We start from the raw sequence: 9,981 nt of genomic DNA on the forward strand, positions 1-9,981 counted from the left end.
GAGCCTCACCTCTGGGTGGCGCGGGGGAGCCCGGCGCGCTGAGTCAGCCTCTGACTGCAGCAGTCCACCAGCCTCTTGAGAATATACAGGCATTCCCTGAAGGTGGAGAAGAAGGGGTAGTGGCTGAGTATGCACAGCGAGGTCAACGTGCTATTGCGGTTCCTGGCTGCCATCTTAGCGGCGCTTCGTCTGTGCCGCGGGGACTTGCAGGCGTTCAGCTCGCCGCCCGGCGGTCCGCTCTCTGCTCCGGACGCAGGTGGAGGTGCCGAATCAGCATTGGCAGGTGGCGATAACGATGAGGGCACGCCTCCGCCGCTGCCGTCGGACCCCTCGCTAGCGGTTTCCGTCCCCTGCCCCGTTGTGTCGGCGTGAGCGCTCTTGTCCCCGCGACTGCGGTGATGCCCTCGCTGAAACGAGCGGTAGAAGTTGACGCAGATTCCATAGCGGGTGATTCCTGAGTCCTTGTCGGTCAGCGTGAAAACAAAGGAGGTGTCATCACGAAGGCTGACCCTGCGCTGGCGTATACTCAGGCAGCCCTCCGGCTGGCAGAAGAATACCACATCTGGAGGGAGCGGGAAGTCGTGGTGGTCCTCTAGAGGGTAGCGGCGGAGGAGCTGAGGGGTCTGGGCCACACTGTCGCTACTTGGTTGCCTGGTGGGTGGTGGACAAACATTGGGTTGTTTTTAACAAAACAGAGGACAAGGCCTAATACACAGAAGTTTATATACTGTATAATCACAAGCAATACACAATTCCAGATGTTTGTCCATATAGTGTATGCTGTGGTGGTTTTGTGTTCCATGTGCTTTTATTGTGCATTTTATTGTAAACCCTGTCTGTAAATCAAATTTCCCTTATGTGAAAATATAGTTTTGAATTGAACTTGAATTGGCCATGAAGTAGTAATATAAGCATTTCATATCACCTGACAGGATATCAGCCTAGCCTGCATAACATAACTAATGCAACAGCTAACAGGGCAGCGACAGTAGCCCAGTGGTTAGAGAAGCAAGCTTGTGACAAGAAGTTTGTCCGAGGACTAACTGGGAAAATCGACAAAGTAAACAAGAAACACTCTCCCCTCCCGCAACAACTGTCAAACTGCACTTAAGCAAGGCACTTAACCCCCAACCAGTAGAGCTACTCAGTGGTCAACAGTGGAAGACTGTGGTTGTACTGGGCAGTTCTCAGATAGGAGTGTGTGTAAGCGTAACCCTCCCTTCCTCTGCAACTACTGCAGTAGAAGGTTTTTGTATACAAGAATCTGCTCTTATGCTGCGTTCTTGTCATACAGGAATAATCGTTGGAATAACTGACAGTTCAAAGCAACAACTTGGAAGTGTTACTGAGTTTAAACTCATATGAAGCCATCAAACGTCATTATTGAAGTTTTATGCAGACTTTGAGTTGCAGCAAGCAGTTACGCATACAAGTAGCTGTGTCCGGCCATTCCAATGTTATAACTATGATCACAAAATGACTTAAATGATTAAAGTTATTTCTTTTGTTTTATTTGAAAAGAATATATAATTCCCCACATCCCCAAACTCAGATTTTCAAAGTAATATGTACGACCTAAAAGCTGGCGTGAACGATATCTTAAATAGGAAGGTTGTATCTACCATCTTTCCTATATAACATGAACACAAAATTAGTCAACTTGTCTGGTTAAATGAGGGTCCATTTTTTTTAACCAACATTGCTATTCAAGATCCAATTAAGTTCTTACCTGGCTCCGACCACGACCAGGTAGTCCAGAAGGCGGGGGCACATTTTCTTTTTCTCCATCTTGGAATGACCTCGTCCTTTATGTCACGGCATCTAGGACACACATATATTCCCTCTGGAGTCTGTGGCAGCTTTCCGATCACAACTGGGAAGGTTTAGGTGCAGAGGTGAAACAGCTCCTTGATCATCATTGTGACGGTTTCAAAAGAATGACTGAGTCGTACCTGTAACACAAGAAAAAGATGGCAAAAATAGTCTTAAACTCTAAAATTCTGTTTCAGGCCATGTTGTTCTGTGGTAACAATGAAATGTTAAACACTGCAGTGCAAACCGGTTAGAAACGCTCCAAAGTGGATACATTATAAAGACATTTAATCCTTTGCCACTGCATGAATTAGACAAGCCAGACAAAATAGACTGAGACAAATTAACCGCTGGCAGCTCAAGCAGCATCCCACATTCTATTTCAAGTTATAACTACATATTATACCATGTCATATCATAGTCCTTGACATTTAGAACAGACAGTCGTATAGACTAAAATTCTGCTAAAGATTACAGTAGCGATATTTAGCTCACAATTACAACTCACTAGACCAGATTACTGTATGCAAAAAGGAAAAATCCACCCTCTGATACTCTTACACTGTTAGATATCATCAATTTGTGATGTTCTATGTATTCCAGGAGCTATTATGTGATGAAGTGTTCTTTTTGGTGTACCCACTTTCCCTCAACCTGTCTCATCTACTGCTTCAGTTAGTGATTTCCTGCTTTCCCAGAATGCCTTTCAACAGCACCCCAGAGAAAGGCGTTCCCTGAGCTGTATACATGTACTGTAGGTGTAGAGTGGAGAGACAGTGATAGCAAACTACGTTTTTCCGGTCGAGACAACGTATAGAGTGGAGAGAGAACAATGCTGTGGTGTGCTGTGCCTGGTTGTTCAAACAAATTACAAAAAAAGCCATTGAGGAGGGTGTTGTATTTCATACGCTACCAATGACAGATCCACTAAGGTGCAAGCTGTGGCTGCATTGCATTCTGGTCTTGAGGCAGTGGTCTCTCTGCCTCTTCTACGATGGATTTCTCCCTGTATGGCTGTTGAACGTTGATGCAAAACACTAAGCCTAGAAAGAAGCCCTTGCCATTTGATTCTGAGGGACTGACACCAAAACCTGATGTTTACCGCTGATGTTTTAGAGAATTCTCTGCTATCAAACTCCTTTATAGCTGCACTGGAAATCTACGTTTTGCCTGTTATCCACAGGAATAAGAAAAACACACCACCAAACAACAAAATGGGCCTGGAAATTCAAGGTACATCGCCTAACTGTGTTGAAGTGCTTTAGGGTGGATTTTTCCTTTGAGAGCACTGAAAGTCATTAATAATGATGTCTGCTTGATGTTTAGAAATTCTCTCCCGTTTACAGTGCAATCTGCTCGATCAGTCAGGGTAAATCAGAGACAATGAGACAAAGCACGAGGAGCACAAAACATGTCAGATTTGACAAGCCCACATCAGCAACTCCAATGCATCACATTGTCGGTGCTTGGCCAGTTATCTGCAGGAATAAGAAAAACACACCACCAAACAGAATGGGCCCAGAAATGCAAGGTGCGTCACTAATAGTTGTTGTTTTTTAAGAGTGCTAAAGTGTTTTAGTGTCGATTTTTCTGTTAAGATCACTTCTCAAAAGACCATTATTTCAGCTGTATTTTTTTGGTATGGGGAGTATGAAGACTTTTCAATAGAGGCTCTCTGATGAGGTAAGCAGCTTAGGGGGCCTGGGGTGAGTGGACCTGCAGTAAGCTCCCTTCAAAGCTTGTACTATGGCCCTTGCAGCCCTCTGACTAACAGGTAGCTGCAGCAAGCTCAACCAACAGGTCTGCAGATGACTATCCCCCACTGTGGAGCCACTTACAGCTCCAGTTCAACATCTCCTCACAGTCAGGCCACTACGGGAGTTTGTAATCTTCACATGATGAACTTGACAAATCAGGGTGGAAATTTCCTTCTTGTATGGTAACACAGAGTAAATGTGTACAAACGAACAGCAGTGCACTAATGGCATAAAAATCAACCGGAACTGCTACGTGAGTGCCAGAGGCTTCATAGCCTGTCTGTGTCAAGTATAGAGACATGATTAGGCAGCACTCCAGTGAGCAGGCTGTGCTAAAGTCAAACAAAGCTACACCAACAACACTGATGGGTTAATCAGCTCAGAGGAACAGTGCATCTGGACCGACACTTGTAGAGGCGATGAGACCGCATAAGCCACTCATCTGAAAAACAACAACCAGGACGAGGCAGCCTGCAGGGATTAAGCTAGGCTCTAGAGACAATATTTATTGAGTTGTGCCCAGAAACACTATAATTTACAAGTTTCCACAGATATTTTATCCTGGAGACTATGTCATGTGATACGTTACTGATCCACATTGGGAAATTCTTTTTTGCTTGCCCCTCTACACAGCGAGGTCAAAGGTCAGGGTCAACCTCCCACAACCTGCTTTTGTGCTTTTCTGATGTTTGTCCTATATCATTCTGTTCTATGGTTGATTGTCGATCAGTTAGATCTAGTTAGGCTCATTCTCTGTAAAGTCCTTTGAGACATGCATGTGATAAAAGGCTATATAAATAAACTAACCTGAACTTAACCTCAATCTGCTTCATCTACTTCAGTTTGTAAGAAAAAAAAGTGAGCCACACCCCTTGCTCAAAACGCAACATTTCTTGTGGCTGCACTGCATTATGATCCATTGAAGCTGTTGGTGGAGAAATGGGTCGCTCTGCCTCTTCTATGATGGATTTCTCCCTGTGTGATTGTTGAACGTCAGTGCAAAACGTTGAGTCTAGAAAGAAGCCCTCGCTCTTTGATTCTGAGGGACTGACACCAAAACCTGACTTGTACCATTGATGTTTTAAAATCGGTGAAAAATCTTCTGCTATCAAACTCCTTTGCAGCTGCCCAACGTGTCGTCACATCATCTACGTGTCGCCTGCTATCCATGGGAATGAGAAAATGAGACAACAGCATTTAAAACAGAATTTTCAGTGCATTTTCTGCTCCATCAGTCACAGTAAATCTGAGACAATTAAACAAAGCACAAGGCGCACAAAACATGTCAGATAGGACAAGGCCACATCAGCAAGTCCAACACGTGCCTGAAAAAAAAAAAAAAAATAGAAAAGGTGAGCTTGATCCAGCCTAATCTTTCTACCATGCTGTAGTGAGAGGATCCGCTTGGACCAGAATGTCATAACATTCAAGTCAGACCTAGCTTCAGCACTGAGGAACAGCCTTTACTCTGACAACAATAAAAAAAAAAACACATCAGGCCATGCCTCAGAAACTCCACCCAGAAAGACAAACACACTGAAACCATAGCAATTTTTCAGTGTCTCTCATAAGCCTGTTATCCTTACACTGATAAGCTAATGGGTCTTAAATTGGACTGTGGATGATTCCACTTATGCTTCCAATTCAGCTGAGCAGAAAGTTTTTGGAGGGAATACGACTAAAACCTGTATTCTACTAGAAAATGTGAGAAGTTTAACTTGGTCACTAGATATTCAGTAGCTCTAGCTATATTCAGGTTACACTTGAGGAAAAAAAGAATAGTCAACACTCTTAATATTTTGGATAATAGGTCTGCTATGGCTTAAAGCTTACATTTACAGGTTCAAGGCAGGTCAAGACACATAAAAACTAGAAAATGTGCTCAGCAGAGCACAGACCTCCGCCATGTCTGACAACACCCTGCAAGGCTTCACCTAGAAACATTACAAAAACCGTAAGAAGACATGGCCCAGTGGTTCTTCCCTGCACAACCTTTTGTCAAAGTTGTAATATTATGTGAAGCTGTTCTGAAATGCACAAAAATGCACTTTTTTATGGAAGACCACGCCCACCACCACGCCCCCTTTTGTCCAATCTGCGTGAAAAGCTACTCAGTTGTTCCTTGCCCTGTGACAAGCATGTATTCAAAATTTTGTAGTGTTACGTGTATCTGTTCAGAAGTTGTGCACCTTTTGGTGATATGCCACGCCCACCACCACACCCCCTTTTGGCCAATCGACATGAAAAGTTAATCAGTTCTTCCTTGGCCCATAACCAACCTTCACACCAAGTTTTGTGCAAATCCGTGCCCAACTTTTTGAGATATCCTGCTAACAGATGGACGGACAAACACACAAACACACACACACACAGAGGTAAGTAAAAATAAATAGAAAAGAACTACTAAAATCATAATTAATCTAATCTTTTGTGGACATTTGACTTTTCAGCATAAGCACTATTATGTTAGCCGTGCTGTAAGAATGACTTTAGAATGAAAAAAGTCTTCGGATGCTTCATGTTTTACGTATAACAGCCCTGTCTGTGAGTAGAGGAGCCATTCAAGGAGTAGAGTACTTTGAGGCAGATCAGTCTGTTCCCTTTTTGGCTGAACTACTTGCAGCAGGATAGTGAAAATCATTTCAAATTTAACAAATTTGCTAGCTGACAGATAAACTATTGTGGTGTTGTGGTATAACAGACAGGCTGATTAAATCAAGCTAATTAAAATTGTAAAATTCAATCATTAATTAGCATACCAGGATCTCTAGCCATCCAAATTTAGATATCCAAGGGTTGCAAGCCTATAGTAACCACCATAGTTAAGGAATATTTTCATATCAGAAAATAGTTGTAAAAATGCTTAATAGAAAAATGTGTTGTGCTTATGCTTTATTGAAAAGAAAATCAGGAATGCCTCACTTGACAGAGTTAACGTCAGGAATCAGTGACTTGACTAACACACTGTCCAATGTAACAGCGTTGGCTGATTTGTGCTAGTGTGCCATCAGGAGAAGACGGGGTTCAAACAGCACCACATGGCGCCTTGAAACGTGTCGTGTTGATTCAGCTGAATGTCTGCACTCGTCACGTTTTGTTAAATTATTTAAATAGTCTACAAGCATGCCAGCCTCCTACTGCCTTTCATATCACCTTTCCTTAGAAGACCACAGTAACCCGTTATTGATCATAGATGCATTCTACTTCTCTGAGAGACTGGTAAGAATACATGCATCTTTAAAACTGGGTGGATTGAAAACAACATGTATTCTCTACACAGGCTACTTTTCTGTGTTGTGACGACCCTCCCACAATCATTGTTTTAACTTTTAATTTAGCGTATGGCTCCCTCATTGTTACCTATTTGAGCCGGGTTGTAACAGTGTGTTATACTCTCTGTTGGAGAATAACGAGTGACACCTACCCTCCTAATCTGTAGTCCAACAATATAGTAATCCAACAAAAAGGGCTGGGCCTACGTATATATAATGTAGACCTAGCCCTTTTTTATCTTGCAAAGCCATAAAGTCCATGGATCAACATGCAGGAGCAGAGCTGGAAGCAGAGCTAGAAGCAGAATCAGGTAGTCCAAAGATACAGGCCTATAGTATTTTGTTATTTTCACATGGGAAAGACAAGACTAAGCCACTTCACTGTTGACTAGTAAATGAGTGAGCTCAATACTGAACCTCGTTTTCCTCTATACAAAGGAGATAAGGAGTCACATTCAAAATTGAATCATCTTCGCTGGCAAAATAATGGTGCAGGTTAACACAACAGATGAATCTGGTCAGAGTGGTCTGCAGGCAGCACTCACTGGTTATGTAAGCACAAGGGGAGAGAGATATGATTCATAGGCCTCCAACATGGACAACATTTCTTGCCAGTCACAATGAACAGCAATAATAGCTTCCTATAGAAAAGGCTCTGTTGAAATGATTGTCTTCGTTTAATGAGAAAACGCACATGATGAGAGGGATAGAGAGTAGGTTATGGGTGCATTCATTCTTACAGGAGCACATATAGCCTACATTACAGCATTCTTGAGGCTGGAATTTTATCCATATAGCCAGTAGCATATCAAGTATAAGCCCATACACAATTGTTAGTTTACCACATGCGTAGCCACATGTGGATAATCTCCAAGTAGCCAGCCACATGTGCTACTTGGAGATTATCTTTATCGAAGGGCTTTTGTTTTTAGCCTGCTTTTCCCAAATTCTTTTCCTAAATCTTTTTACTTGCTTTGGCATGGCTACACGATAGCTGATGATAAGAGGTGAAAAGTAGACTTGGATTAGTTGTCTGCCCACAGACGGGCCATGTAGCAGAGCCCACTCATCCTGAACATCGGGTACCATCTCGTCCCATCAGGCAGATGATCCAGTGCCCCATGGTGCAGGCTGAACAGATATAACAACTAGGCTATTTTGGTCCCCTGTCAATAAAACTGATTAACACCAAATGATAGCCCAGATCTCTCCTCACCCCATGCGCACACCAACACAGTATCATGCTTTTCTCTCTTTATATTGACTGGCTGTATTATTGTAAGAATTTTTGATTATATGATGCTGGGTATCTGATGCATTATGCATCTGTTCTATGTTGCCGTTTGTTGTTGTCTTTAACTGTTTTTATGTCTTTTGTGCTGTGGCCTCGACAGCCAAGCCAAATTTCCCTTCAGGGACAATAAAGTTTATCTTATCTTCCCTTAAGTCATCAATGTGTAGCCTATAAAAGGATGCAGCAGAGTATAAACCTACCTTCCCAGCTAAACTCAGTTTACCAATCATATATGATTGGTGTGTGGTGATCTCACAGCGATAGTTTACCTAGCTTTTTATTTACCACAATATCACGGGCCTAAAATCCCTTTATAATTGACTACCCTGCCTGGTCTGATCTATCTTGAGGCCTGTCATGCTAGTGGATTACAGATCATGTCGGTGTCGCAGGTTGGTTTAAGATTCAGTTAACAAACATAATCTGCAAAGCACTGCTTGAAGCATGATGAGGTTACCGTGCCACAAGCTATCAATGAAAAACTGTCAAGGAAGCATCGGAATCAAGATAAGACTATCGTGGGTATAATGTAAATCCTATCTGAGCTTATTATGAGTTAGGCATTTCACCAGCTAGCTAGCTAATTGTTATTATGGAGATTAGCCAGAGTAACGCTACACATCGGGATGGGATAACATTCATGTCGGTAGTTATAACGAATACGACAAAGAAATGTCAAAGCTGACTGGTTCTGTTGGCCATGTAGCAGTTTGCTATCTTGTCAGTTGTATATTTCTAACAACCTGGCGGGCCGTGGCTCGTCCTAAATGTTCACCCTAACGATGCATCCTCTCGCCTCTCCTCTGCTAGCGCCGTGGTTTCCTACGTCACGGATGGATTAGCTAGCTAGCTGCTAACAGTAGCTTGACCGATTTGTCTCATGAACGGCAAGCTGTCAAATGCAACCGACAGTTTCCATATCAGCAAACGGATCAAATCTGCGACACGCTATATTGGCACCAGACGGGTTAAATAATACGTACGTAAGAAAAGCCTTACCTGCCTACATTAGCTGGTTAGCTGCTAAGCCAGCTGCTGATGACGGCCTGGGTGTTGGGTGCCCTCCTCGGTCAGTGAGAGAGGCAGTGATGAGGGTGAATTGACACTTCTTTCTCAGATTACGGTATAACATGGAAGCATTCGACATAGATTGCGGCTGAAACGGCTAGCTACTCCGTCAGCCCGGTTCACAGCATAGTAAATGATGCAAATGTGGGTCTGCCTCTGCTCGTTGAACGGGTGGCTCAGTCAGTCACAAGCAACCTGTCTTCACAACATCCTCTTCATCAGCTCCTTCTGCAGGGAGTTCCGCATACTGAGAGCCGGGCTAACGGAAGCGACAAACAACCCTGACGGGGAAAAAAACACCGTGACCGTGGTACAACAAGGAGTTAATATCGACCTTATCACACGTTTTTAGATCTCCTGTGGCAGCACTGTAAAATTCCTGAACATGGTTTATGCTTGAACATATTATGCAACTTTGACTGCATATGTGCATTTTGCCTAGCAGTTCCTCATACCACAATAAGTGTGATCATTTGGATCATCATCTTTGATGAAAAACATCAAAAATCTTTGATGAAAAACATATGGGTTCACTCACAATGTGCATCTAAAAGTGGGAGTATTTGTTATGTTCTTTTATCTTTCTATTTTACTTGATTTGATTCTTTTAATGCAATGCATTTTGCTTGTTCTTTTATATGAATTTTATCTTTTTATCTGTCTTTTATCTGCCTTGTATTGATGTAAAGCACTTTGAGCTGCATGTTGTGTATGAAAAGTGCTATACAAATAAAGGTTATTATTATTATTAAATCCACATTAAACATGAAAACCATGA

At 42.6% G+C, this 9,981-nt stretch overlaps 1 protein-coding gene across 1 annotated transcript in view; it reads right to left on the reverse strand.

Annotated features, from left to right (window-relative positions):
- madd (MAP-kinase activating death domain) overlaps positions 1-9,420 on the reverse strand; it is a 53,474-nt gene extending 44,054 nt beyond the window's left edge. The window contains exons 1-3 of the mRNA XM_078286923.1: positions 9,135-9,420; positions 1,730-1,952; positions 10-651 (exon numbers count right to left, since the gene is read on the reverse strand). Of these exons, the coding sequence (XP_078143049.1) occupies positions 10-651; positions 1,730-1,788 (701 nt within the window). The 5' untranslated portion in view covers positions 1,789-1,952; positions 9,135-9,420. The remainder of the gene's footprint in view (positions 1-9; positions 652-1,729; positions 1,953-9,134) is intronic.
- Positions 9,421-9,981: the final 561 nt, after the last annotated feature.

The sequence above is a fragment of the Centroberyx gerrardi genome, chromosome 1, assembly GCF_048128805.1.
Source record: "Centroberyx gerrardi isolate f3 chromosome 1, fCenGer3.hap1.cur.20231027, whole genome shotgun sequence".
Taxonomy (NCBI): domain Eukaryota; kingdom Metazoa; phylum Chordata; class Actinopteri; order Beryciformes; family Berycidae; genus Centroberyx; species Centroberyx gerrardi.